Source organism: Solea senegalensis, linkage group LG9 (genome assembly GCF_019176455.1).
Source record: "Solea senegalensis isolate Sse05_10M linkage group LG9, IFAPA_SoseM_1, whole genome shotgun sequence".
Taxonomy (NCBI): domain Eukaryota; kingdom Metazoa; phylum Chordata; class Actinopteri; order Pleuronectiformes; family Soleidae; genus Solea; species Solea senegalensis.
The window spans coordinates 9,015,650-9,028,287 of record NC_058029.1 but is presented as its reverse complement, the minus strand read 5'-3'; the positions used below and the strand labels follow the sequence as shown (position 1 = coordinate 9,028,287).

The following is a 12,638-nucleotide window of genomic DNA, read 5'->3' as shown; positions in this document are numbered from 1 at the left end:
GCCGCCGCCTCCTCCTCCTCCTGTAAGAACTGAGAGACTGAGCAGGAGTCAGTCAGTCAGAGAACACCCAGCTGCACTGCCTGCCCTGCTCTAATGCTCACAACAGATAGTCTGGGGCCAGAGGTCAGCAGGCCATGCATAGACACACAAACGAGAGAGATAACAGATTCTCCTAGGAACTGAAGAGATAGACATTAGCTGTCCAATGCCAAGCAGCCTCTGTCATTGAGAGCTTGTGATTCCTCCTCAAAAGGTTCCACTTTTTTTCATTTCTTTTTGTTAATCTAAGCTCTATTGTCAAACATGGGGTGCTCCTCATCCAGTGCACAGACTATTGAGCAGGAGAAAAGACCAGGTACAAAGCCAGAGGAGAGCAATGGAGAGACAGCAGGTAAGTGCTGATAATTCCTCTAAACTACTCTGTAAACTTTTTTCTAAGTAGTGTTTTCCCCTCATGTGCATGTATGTAATTACAGTAACAGCACACCACTTTTGCACATGTATGAACAGTTTGTGGTTTCTCTTCCTTTCCTACTGAGGGGGGTGTGACTGCTGCCGGCAAGTCTGGCACATTATGTACTTTTTCACTCAAAAAAAACGTCTGACATGTTGAGCCCTTTTTCTGTGAAGGAACTAAATTGTTTGATCCACTTTGGCTTTATTTTTACCTCATTCTATAAAGTGCACTGGGGTTTAAGGTTAATATTGTCTGGTAGATGTTTAGCTATAGGATTGCATACATGCAGTTCCCATGTGTGAAACCACCTGGGAATACTTAGAAGTGGAGTAGCATTGCAGCCTGAGGCACTCCTGCCTTTCAACCTAACCTGTTTACCATCACACTGTAGAAGTTGCCTGACCACGTCATTGATATGTTTAAAATATTTGCAAATGCAGTCTGTGCTCATGCTCTGTGTGGGTGCCCACCAACAAGCCTGATACAGTACATGATTGTCCATTCATAGGTCCAACAATGTACCGGCATGTAGCTATGTCATGTCATGTCATGTCATGCACAGCTGCATGTACAGTATGTTCTCACTGCACCCGTCCACTCACCCCCACCCCCATCCCCTGAATGCATACAACATGACAGTGTCTCAGTTACTGCCCTGATTACATGTTCTTGCTTTCGAGTCAGTCAAGTTAACTGTTCAGTTTCAAAAAGCAACACAATATGTTGAATTCAGTAGCCTAACAAGTGTTATTATACCTGGCATACTCCCTCTGTGTTTATGTCTGATGTCTGTGTCGGGGACACTGTCTCTCCAGGCAGCAGAGATCACCTGGACAATTTTGTCAGGCTGATGTCAGCGTGACAAGAAAAAACAGTCATTGTCCAGGCAGTCGTCTCTAAAAGTGGCTGAATGCATGAAGTGTACGGTCTGTTTGACACACCAACTGTGTGCCATCCAAGTCACCACTGGTCCCATCCCCTGTTGTGCTTGTGGCCAGAGTCATCTTTGGCTGCTAAACCATGTTGACACACGTCTGTCTCCACATCTCTGTCTCGACCCAAACATCTACTCAGTTCTTTTCAACACAGTTCTGATCTGTGTCTGGCATCGACGAGCTTTTCATTTGGCAATATCAGGTCTGGGATTCTGAAGAACATGTTGGAATTGTTTATAATATTGTTTTAAAGACAGAAAAAACAATATTAATAACAATTCTAGTTAAAAGTGTGATATTATAAAACATGTCACTCGTGTACTTCCACTGGCTCATTTTCATTTGAGTTGCCAGACCGTCACATTCCTTTCCAGCCATCACTCTCAACTCTTCTCATCTCGTCTGACAGGCAAAATCAGGAAACTGCAGCGAACAAAAATCTTCCTGTTCAGCCAAATGAACACTCATTTGTCAACAATGTCGTCCAAACTTATCCCTAGAATAATAATGCACTACATCAAAAGTTTGCTTGAAAAAAACTGAGATGTACAGTTCCTGACACTTGAGGAAAACTGTCCACACTATTACACACTATTGTTGTTCTGCTAGAGTTTTTCAGAGGGCTTGGGCACAGGCAGTTAAAACAGCAAAGTTCAGGAAATAAGAATTACTGCATAACTGTTCTCAGAAAGCAACAAAGCAATCGTCACAGGTATTTTATTTTCTTTGAGAATGATTTGAGCGCCTCGGGGCTTTAGACTAACACAGGCTTTAATAAATCACAGTTCAGCTACGGAAATGAAAGGATGTTTTCTTCAGCACGCATTCTGTGTGCCCCTCTTATTTCCTGCTGTCCGTTTTGAGTTATGCTGCAGTCCTGCTTTAGTTGAGGGGTTAACTTTTATGTATTTAGTGAGATAAAACAATCCACTGAAGATAAATGATCACTCATGTGCATATCAAATTTGTTATGTTAAACATATTAATATCAAATGAATACAATTTTCATAGAATAAAGATTTCATTTAAAAAAATGACAGTAGAACATACTATAAACAAGAGCATACTATACTATATAGTATACTATATTGAACATACTATAAACAAGAATGCGCTGTTGACAAAATAGCAGTATTGTGTGAATGATTAAATGTCTTGCTATGGTGCATGGTCAGAAAAATGAATGACCAATGTGGTCATTTACTGACAAAACCATTAGGTTTCTGAGTTTTGTTGCTTAGTGTTGCCATGTCGTCAGTGTTACAGATTAACAGGACATAAACAGCTGATAGGGCTGACAAAGATTGATTAGTGTTATGAGGTTATCAGTTGTAAATCCTCATCACACTTTTGTTATCCCTGTCTTGACAGCACTCAGAAATGGCCACATTGCAGAAGACACACAAACCATCGAGGACCAAATGCAGCTTCCTTTGCAGACGGCCTTATTAAATGATCTTCAGCCAGGAAACGACGAGGAGGAGGCAGTGTTAATGGCCCTGGAGGCCCAGGAGGATCTTGGGTCTGGAGAGGATCTTCTAACTACTGCGGAACCACTGCCAGAACCTGATGCCCATGAGAAGCCAGCTCCAGAAGCTCCAGCTGCAGCTCCATCTGTGGCTCCAGAGGCTCCAACAGAGGCACCAACAGAGGTTCTGACAGAGGGTCTAGTAACTCCAGCTGCAGCAGCATCTGTGGCTATAGAGGCTCCAGCAGAGGCACCAACAGAGTTTCCGGCAGAGGGTCTAGTGACTCCAGCTGCAGCAGCATCTGTGGCTATAGAGGCTCCAGCAGAGGCACCAATAGAGGTTCCAGTAGAGGCTCTAGTGGCTCCAGCTGCAGCAGAATCTGTGGCTATAGAGGCTCCAGCAGAGGCACCAACAGAGGCTCTCGTGGCTCCAGCTGCAGCAGCATCTGTGGGTACAGAGGCTCCAGCTGCAGCTCCAGCAGAAGTTCCATCAGAGGTTTCAACAGAGACTCCAGCAGAGGATCCATTAAAGGTTGCAGCAGAAGTTCCAACAGAGGTTCCAACAGAGACTCCAACTGCAGCAGAAGTTCCAACAGAGAGTCCAGCTGAAGCTCCAGCGGAAGCTCCATTAGAGATTCCAAGAGAGGCTCAATCAGAGGTTCCAACAGAGAGTCCAGCTGAAGCTCCAGCAGAGGCTCCATTAGAGGTTCCAACAGAGGCTCCAGTTGCATCTAATATCACTGTTGGAGCAGTTGAGGTTGTACCTACTGTGGAGACAGCAGCCCATGTAGAACCTGTTGTGGCTGAAGCCGTGTCTTCAGACAAAGCCCTTGTTGAGGCTGCAGAGGAGGCCCCCATTGTTGAATCTGTTGTTGCAGAGCAGGTACAGGCTCCTGTTGTTGAGGAAGTTCCTGTTGTGACACTTGAGGCCTCTCCTGAAGCAGCCACACTTGCTGTTGAACCTGTTGTATCAGAGCCAGTTGTGGTAGTGGAAGAGGCAGTGACTGTGACTACAGAAGCCTCAACAGAAGTGGCTGCTCCTGTGGAGACAGTGTCTCCACCTGACAGTGTGGCACCAGAGACTGCCTCAGTGACACCAACAGGATCCTCAGAGCCAGGCGAAATCCCCGCACCTCCATCAAGTGAGGCTGCAACACCACCTGAAGCTGTAGTACCAAATGAAAATCCAGCACCAAGCTCATCTTTTGCACCTGTGGAGGCTGCTGTGCCTATAATAGATACAGAGGTTGCTGAAGCAACTATTCCAGCAATGCCTGCAATATCTCCACTCACAGCTCAGCCTGATTACGCTGAAAACGCCACAGAACCTCCTGCACCTTCTACTGCTGAACCAACCCCAACACCAGACACTCCATCATCCTCACAAACACCTTTAGAAGCATCTCCAGCAGTTGTGCCATCTGAGACCATAGTGGGCAGTGCAGACCCAGCACAAGAACCTGTGGTTGAGCCCAAACCAGCAGATTCTGAACCGTCACCCAAAGGTATGCCTCAAGACTACCCTCTTTTCTATCCTATGACTAATTTACTTCTTTTTAGCAAGTTCAATAAAGTTCAATCATCTATTTTTTTAAAATAATCCTCCTGCAGCAAACCTTGAAGGGTGGAAAGAGATAAATTATATTTAGAAGTGTGTAATTAAAAATTTTAAGTAAGCTTTGTTCATTGTCAATGTGTGATCGTTGAAAGGTGACATAACTGCAGTGCAAAAGTCTGACTATTAATAGAATTAGAATGTAAACCTCTGATAGGGTTGTTCAGTTCCCTACAGTATTAATACAAATCACCACCAAAATGAAATAATGTCTACCTTGGGTCATAATCTACATCCCCAGAAGATTTTATCTAATTCAGTTCTTTACTTTTTGAGTTATGCTGCTCAGTACAAATGGTCCTAAACCATAATCTTTAGGTAATAAGGAGTGACAACAATAGAATTCTAGTAGATGGTAGATGCCATTGTAAAGGGAGTATACTGTATGTCCTGAGGGAGTTTGTTCATCTCACAGATTTACTTGATTAGACAGATAATTGTTTGCCACGACACACCTGTCATGCTTTAAGGTGTCTCACAGCTAATTGTAAAGGTGCTTGATTAGGCACAAATGATAAATACTGACAGCCTCTAACAATGCGGTGTTTCCTGAGGCTGAAATATTTGAGGAAACTTTGCAAACATGTTAGGCACTGAGCAAGTGCAAACAAGCAGGACGAGTCAAACTCTCAGTGATCACAGGTAAACAATTAACAACCACATGTTTAAACAGCCCTTTTCTTTCCACATAATGGCCAAAGTAGGACAGTTTTACAACATCACCCCCTCAAAACATGCTGCCATCAGTAACTAAGCAGGTGTCCAACACATGCATGAGGAGCAAACGTTCAGTCGTCCTTGAGCTGAACAGTCCTCTCGTCCGATTGGCTGCTTCTGAAAGGATGAATCAGATATTGTTAGGCCCGCCAGGGTGAACTGATAAAGTAGTGTGAAACACAAAAAGCAGCCATACACACTCTGGTTAGCTCGTCTTGACTTTGTTGATTATCACACAAACATTATTGTCAGCACAACAGCTTGAGTTACGCAACTCTCATTCATTGTGCTCTATAGTAAGTTGCTGACACTATGTCCGTGTCCTAACGCTTCTTATTACGTCAAACAATGTAAATACCATCCATGCAGACAGGACTGCATTTCAACCATTATGCAAAGTGTGGAATGCTTCTTTGAAGAGAAATTCAGCTGATTTGTGCATCATGACACATGAATTCTGCCGTTATCTCGGAAACTGGTGGATTTTTACAAGTTTTCTTTACAGAGCCTGAATTTTCTCTGGATAACAAATTGAGATACTTCCTCACTAAATGTGTCACCAGTGGTCAGTTGTCCTGTGTGAGGAGCAGCACACTTCATTTCTCAGTTAAGCGCAAACCCCATTCATGACCGTCGGGGAACATTTTGTACTTTAAAACGGGAAACGCCCCTTTTAGGCAGCATGTGTGGAATTCTGGTGCAGAGGCCCTTTCATAATATTCATGAAACCTTTTTCTCTGGAGGCGATACAGTGTGCATGCCAGACCAATTACCATACAGTGTAGTGTGTGTGTCCTTGTATTTGTTAAGAATTGAGGACCTTTTCTGGCATTAACACTGACCTTATCAGGACTAGTAGTCCTCATTGAGACCAAAGCCTGATCCTAATGAGGCAGAACCTAATTTTTGGTTATGGTTATAGTTGGAGATAATGCTTTGGCTGTCTAAATGAATAGAAGTGAATGAGAATCCTTTAAAGGGTAGCAGAGCAAACCTGTGTGTGTGTGTTCATCATAAACCTAGCTGGCTCAGCAAAGGCAGATGTGGTTAAAGGGCAATTTTAGCTCCTTATTTTGTCAAGTCAAGCTTTCTGTTCTCGCCTTGAAAGACTACATAGAATATAGTTATGGAATAAACATGCCATGTATTGATTCTGTGTGTGTGTGTGTGTGTGTGTGTGTGTGTGCAGTGGAGACTGTAACAGAAGCCCCCGAGGATACAGCGAACAAGAAAACTAAAGCGGACTGAGTTTGTAAGTTCACAACCACAAACCACACTAAGTCCAATGCAAATACTGCAGAATCACACTCACTCGCTTACAGTTAGAGTGAATCCCTCTCATCCGTTGGGACTTTTTTTTGTTAAAAAGGGTCCAATTGAATAGAAAATGTAATTACTTAGTATTTTGTTTGACAAATCTGCTATAATTGAGACACTAATTTCATTGATATTTAGTCTGTTCACTCTCTTTCAGGTGGAAACATAACACAACAAATCTACCAAAAATGATGGGAACTCCTCAGAACTACAACACAAATGCCAGGTGTACTGTAAGAACAATATGAACAACACTATTCATGTACAATATGCCTTAATAACTTTAAAATTTGGATTATTTTTCCTTATGTTTGTCAAAAAAAAATAATTTTCATACTGAGACCTGAAGTGCCTAAAGCCACAGGCCTTTTGAAAGTATTAGTACATGCCACAAACAATTAGCACAAGTACAATGAGATGAGACAGGTGCAATACTGTGTGAAGTCTGTTATGTTAGTGTGCTGACGTCTGGGGAATGACGCTTACAAAAAAAGTGTGAATAAAATAAGGCAAAGAGATTAACGTAACATAAAAAAAAAGACATTTAATATTTTCTTTAACATGTATAACCATGAATCCATTTTGATTTGTGTTCACTTGGTTGTTGCTTTACTAATAATGTTTGTTTAACAGTCTATGCTTTCTTAAATAAGCCCTTTTGATATTTCACTGAGAAATTATGGATAAAATGATGTCGGGTGAAAGAAAAATCAAAATACAGACTGGATTAATAAGAAAATCAAAGCCAGGATGAGGATCCAAGTGTACTGATGATGCACTGGCTGTTTCATGATGTCATTTTTTGCTGCTGTATCTGAAATATGAAGTCATTCCCAACATCATGTACAGTAAAGGCATCACTAAGCCCGGTTATGCTTATAATACCGCACTGGTTTTGTGTTTTGCATTAAAATATGTCTAGCACAGTGAGATGATGTGTCACAAAGAGTCAAGGAAAAATTATTTTAATTGCATAATATCAATGAAAACAAAAATTGTTTTCATGTTTTGATGTCTGACATCTTTGTGTTCCTTCCTCATTTTCTAAGCTTTGTTTGTGACTTTGCTAACCCGTTAGTGTACAGAATAAAGTTTTACATCACCGATACATGTGCTTTTTAACTGACCAAACTTTCCCAAATATATGGAATCATCACTTACGTTACACTTTGTTCATGGTCATAAACATACACATACATAACTGTCCCATTGTCTGTTTTATTTATTTTTTTTATAGACAATTAAACCTATTTGCTTAATTGTATGAGTGAGAGGGAGGGAGAGTGTGAACCAACTGTAGTTGTTGTAATTGTTCCCCGTTTTGCTTCCCTGTCAGGAAGAAACGTATCCATACCTGCATGTCTGTCGTCAAATACCTTTTTAGCTTTTAGCCATCTGTATTTTAACACATGTCCACTGCTTAGCCTAATTTATGTTCTCCCCTGGCTGAGATGTTATTGTCGAGGATAGTGAGGCTTTGTAGGTTTGGTGAAGTTCAGCCTTTAAGACGTTTAGCAGGAAAACACCAAACCAAAACATAAACAGAGTTTGCAAAGTTATTGATGATAACATGGCCTACTGCAATTTCCAAATCTCAACAGGCACAATATGTGTTAACTGCGTGTTGAAGAAACATTTTAGAGTACATTACATTACATTATATGTCATTTAGCAGACGTACAATAAGTGCATTTCAACATTTGGGTACAAACAAGAGCGAGAAGTAAGTAAGTGCTTCAAGTAAGCCAAACTATAAAGTGCTAGTCATAAGTGCAGTGTACAAGCGATGTACAAGTAAGTGCTTTTTCTTTTTTTTTTGTCGTCGTTGTCTTAGTTGACCTACAAAACATATTCTACAGACAGAAGGAAACATCACGGTTTCACACTTTTAAACGTCTTTCAATGAAAATAAAAATGACCATTCTCTCAAATATGGCAATCGCAATTTCAGTCAAAAATAATCACTATTAGATATTGATTCAAAATCGTTCAGCCGTGATCGCTATCAGTGAGTCCAGTGTTTCAGTTTAACATGTTTCCTTTAACTTTAAACAGTAATAAAAATGTGTGACAGTGACCTCTGTAACTGTGTAACTGACCTCTGCAATTCATTTGTGATGTTATTGTATATCTACAGGTCACAATTTAAGTAAATGAAAAAGGTACTTTATTATTTAGTAATACTATATTTATTCAAGCATCATCTTAGGAGCGAGGATACACTGTGATGTGTGTGTGTGTGTGTGTGTGTGTGTGTGGTTCATGACAGCATCAGCTGCACTACAGCAAATCTCACTTAGTTTTTCCTTTACTGTAAGTAAAATACACCATAAGCACTTAAGGCTCAACAAGAGAGGATGCCTCTATAATTAAAATAATTACTACTTCACAGTTTGTTTTATTGATATTTGTCAACAAAGTAAGGCACAATCTTGTTAGGAAATATTGGTCAGAGGACCCAAAACAGCAACTGCTTCAATCTCAACCAGCCCCCCCTACAAAGAGAGAACACAGTTAGTTTGGTTCAATCCAAAACAGGTTTCAAAGCAAACACTCTTTAAAACATACATACTCTGGGAAGAGCAGCAACCTGGTACGCAGCTCTGGCTGGGTAGTTAGTGCTGAAGACTAGAAAAACCAAAATGACATTAGATTACGACAGACACATTCAAGAACGTTGACTTTAGGGAAACATGTTGACTTAATGTCAGTGTCATCCATCTCCAATTAAAAATAAATATGAAATGTTTATTTAGTAAATACAATTTTGGTAACACTTTAGATTAGGGAACACATATTTACCATTAATTAGTTGCTTATTAGCATGCAAATTAGTAACATATTGGCTCTTAATTAGTCATTATTAAGCATACTACCAGCAAAGCATACTAAGATCGTAAATCAAATACAACAACTTCCTTATTTCCTACTAATAAGCAATAATTATAAAATTAATAAGGTTTAAAAAATAAACTCAGTTAATGGCTTACTGGTTGTATAATAAGGTCATGCAGAATAGTACTTTATAATAACTAATTAAGAGACATTATGTCACTAATTTGCATGTAATAAACAACTAATTAATGGTGAATATGTGTTCCCTAATCTAAAGTGTTACCAATTTTTTTTTTTTAAAATAAATTCAGTTATATTGTTGGATATGATATAATATATATAATATTAATAATTAATATAATATTATACCATATCTTTGTTGTTTTATTTGAATAAATCTCTATGTAGATAGATAGATAGATCTATAGGATTGAGAAGGCGTGTTCAGCTCAGGCATGTTATGTACGTTGCCTTGTTCCTCTTCTCGTTGTGTTGAACCTGTCAGGGTGGATTGATTGATATTGTGAAGGGATTTTTATGTAAATCCTGTGTAACTCCACCGCTCTTCAACCTCAGGGGAACAAGCAACAATACATGCAGAGAACGTGTTCTCAACACTTCTTGAACAACTGGTGTCACCAGTATAGCACCAGATTAGCAGTGTAAGAAACACATTTGTTAGTGTGAAAAAAAAAAAATAATGTTTGAATAAAACAACTAGATCTGGATCTATTGTGAAGATATGTAACATGATACTAAAGAATCTGGTGGATCAATATTATTGTTGTTGATGTTGTGAAGTAGGACATGAGGACAGTTTGTGTTAAAAGACACGGGGGATCAATCTATACTCAGGCTGGATTAAGGCCTGAATAATACTTTTTCTGAAGCTGTCAGAATTTACAAGCATTTGACTGAAACAACATCATCTTCATGGTTTAAGAAGCAGCTTTGTGCTGTCATTATAAGACAAATTGAGTCCGAAATTAATGCTTGCCTCATATATGCAGCTTTGAATATTGTTTAGATATATTAATATTTCTGATTTTCCATGTCAGCCTTCACAGAATTCTTGTTGCTCATGAGATGTGGCATGTTGTTTGACATTTAGTTTTAGGCTCAATCCACAGACAGCTACAGAACAATACAACACAGGTGTCACTATCAGTGACTCTGCACACTTTGGCAAAAACTAAATAAGCCGGTAACGCTTCACACTTTGGAAAAGGCCAGAGTCATGTACAGAGACAATGATACAGCAGCGTCTGTGTGTGCATAACATTTTAGATTTTAGAATTCATTTTAAGATTTTAGTACTGACTTTTACAGCTCTTAATCTCTGATATCTTGAGACCATATTCACCAACACGATCACTAAGATCTTCATATCAAAGACTCTCGGTGGCCCCTCACACCAATGTATTTTTCCTTCAAGCCTTTACACTCTCTTGAATCTACTGATTCTTTTCAGAGAGACTTAAAAACATATCTCTTGAGACATGCTTTTATTTCTAAGTGAATGGCTCTTACTCTCACTGATTGTTCTTATTCCATGTCTATTTACACTGGTCTTAAATGTATTGAGTACATGTGTTTCTTCTCAATGTTCTTTTATTCGTGCATTTTATTTGTCGTGAAACACTTTGTGATTTCTATCTGTGAAAAGTGCTACAGAAATAAACTTTGCTTGCTTGCTTGCATAAGAGTGAAACATCACCTGCTGAGCTAAAATGAGTCACACCTGCTTACTGCAGCCAGTCTGGATTGTACTGACACCCAGTGGCAAAATGAAGACTAAACAATTGAAATGATGTGAGGGCCTACCACAGAAATGAATGATAGTACAACAATAGTGAAAGACAACAATGAGAACATTTTATAATTAAGTAAATGGATTGCACTTACATTGCTTGTATACGTCATTAACGTTGGTGAAGTCGTTCATGTCAGCTAAGAGCACTGTGGTTTTGACAACTGCAACAAAAAAGATGAAACACAAATGACAAAAAAGAAAGACTATAAGACATCTGTTCAAAATGCAATAGCTCTGAGTTTTTCCTCACCATTCTCATAATTGCAGCCGGCAGCTTTAAGGATTTCACCCATGTTTATGAGAGCCTGGAGGAAGATTTATTTTTCATTTAATACAGCTGCTTTGCTCTTAAAGCTTTAAAACCAAGTATGCATCATTTTAAATTGTAGTTTGTAAGTGTGTGTATAGCACCATCTTATGGATGGAAAGATTATCTTGAAGCACTGGACGTAACCAAACAAGAAACATCTAATTAAATTCAGTGTTGGACATTTTCCAGTTGCACAGTTTGTGATGTGTCACCTGTCTGGTCTGATTTTGAACACCACCGTCCACCAGCTGTCCATTGGCAGGATCCATTCCCAGCTGTCCTGAGATGTACACCGTCCGGTCTGCCACCACTGCTTGGCTGTAGGGACATACAAACAGAAACAAAGTAACAGCTGCTTTTGAAATAATAATATATCATTCAAAATAAAATGGTTTGTTTTGATATGGAACAATACATATCACAATATAAATATATTTATGATTGAAATTGAATCTATTGATTAAAAAAACATACAGAAATAACTCATAACTACATGTAAAGTGGTGGGCCTCGTTCACTGAAACTGAACGAGGGGCTGCAAGGGAGCCAAAAGTTTGAGACCTCTTTTAAAAGACATAGGTTTAAAAACATGGTGTATAGCACAATGCAGTGTTTGCACTCATTTCTCATTTTAATACTAACAGTAACAGTTTGTCTTGTCAATAGTTAGCAGTTTAAAGTACACCCTAACAGCTGCACTTTGACCCTGCACTTAGAGGGACTATACTGCTGCAACCATATGATGGCAGCTGCAAAACAGTGGTTTAACAAAACAATTCAGTTTGAGAAGTTATATCTCATTGGCTGCTATATACGTCAATTCGACCACTGCTCTGAAAATGGCTGGCAGCCAATAGTTATGGCTCTACATTTTACGTTTACACCAGTGTCACATTTTGACTGGAGCCGTGCAGAGCAGCCTGACCACAGACAGCTCCTCTCACCTGTACGGGCCGATCGCAGCAGGAGCCTTCGCTGTGTTGATGATTCTCCTGATGAGAGCAGCCATTTCACCGATGTATATGATTTGCAATGCACACACAGACACTTAAAAACAATGTAAAACAGAGAAAGTTGTGTTAAAGGAGAAGGGAAATGAAGGAGAGGAGGAGTATTTGACGACACAGGAACGTCAAAACCGCTTTACCGTAAGTGTCATTGTAAACGCGCA

At 39.7% G+C, this 12,638-nt stretch overlaps 2 protein-coding genes across 2 annotated transcripts; one reads left to right on the top strand and one right to left on the bottom strand.

Moving 5' to 3' along the window:
• The first annotated feature begins 64 nt into the window (after positions 1-64).
• On the top strand, positions 65-7,617 carry LOC122774104 (calphotin-like). The gene is made up of 4 exons (XM_044033118.1): positions 65-391; positions 2,764-4,365; positions 6,382-6,444; positions 6,667-7,617. The coding sequence occupies exons 1-3, from the start codon at positions 304-306 to the stop codon at positions 6,438-6,440; spliced, it is 1,749 nt and encodes a 582-aa protein (XP_043889053.1). The 5' UTR covers positions 65-303; the 3' UTR covers positions 6,441-6,444; positions 6,667-7,617.
• Positions 7,618-8,887: 1,270 nt separating this feature from the next.
• Positions 8,888-12,605, bottom strand: LOC122774233 (2-iminobutanoate/2-iminopropanoate deaminase-like). Its single transcript, XM_044033332.1, has 6 exons — positions 12,412-12,605; positions 11,680-11,785; positions 11,408-11,462; positions 11,250-11,318; positions 9,082-9,137; positions 8,888-9,004 (listed from the first exon to the last, which is right to left on the bottom strand). Exons 1-6 carry the CDS (start codon positions 12,474-12,476, stop codon positions 8,945-8,947), a joined length of 411 nt encoding a protein of 136 aa, XP_043889267.1. The 5' UTR covers positions 12,477-12,605; the 3' UTR covers positions 8,888-8,944.
• Positions 12,606-12,638: the final 33 nt, after the last annotated feature.

Excerpts from the sequence above, each read along its gene's own strand:
- LOC122774104 (XM_044033118.1), top strand. The coding sequence starts at position 304 with ATGGGGTGCTCCTCATCCAGTGCACAGACTATTGAGCAGGAGAAAAGA. Across the intron at positions 392-2,763 it reads GAGCAATGGAGAGACAGCAG|CACTCAGAAATGGCCACATT; the intron begins GTAAGTGCTGAT and ends CTGTCTTGACAG. Across the intron at positions 4,366-6,381 it reads TTCTGAACCGTCACCCAAAG|TGGAGACTGTAACAGAAGCC; the intron begins GTATGCCTCAAG and ends GTGTGTGTGCAG.
- LOC122774233 (XM_044033332.1), bottom strand. The coding sequence starts at position 12,476 with ATGGCTGCTCTCATCAGGAGAATCATCAACACAGCGAAGGCTCCTGCT. Across the intron at positions 11,786-12,411 it reads GCTGCGATCGGCCCGTACAG|CCAAGCAGTGGTGGCAGACC; the intron begins GTGAGAGGAGCT and ends ATGTCCCTACAG. Across the intron at positions 11,463-11,679 it reads TTCAAAATCAGACCAGACAG|GCTCTCATAAACATGGGTGA; the intron begins GTGACACATCAC and ends ATCTTCCTCCAG.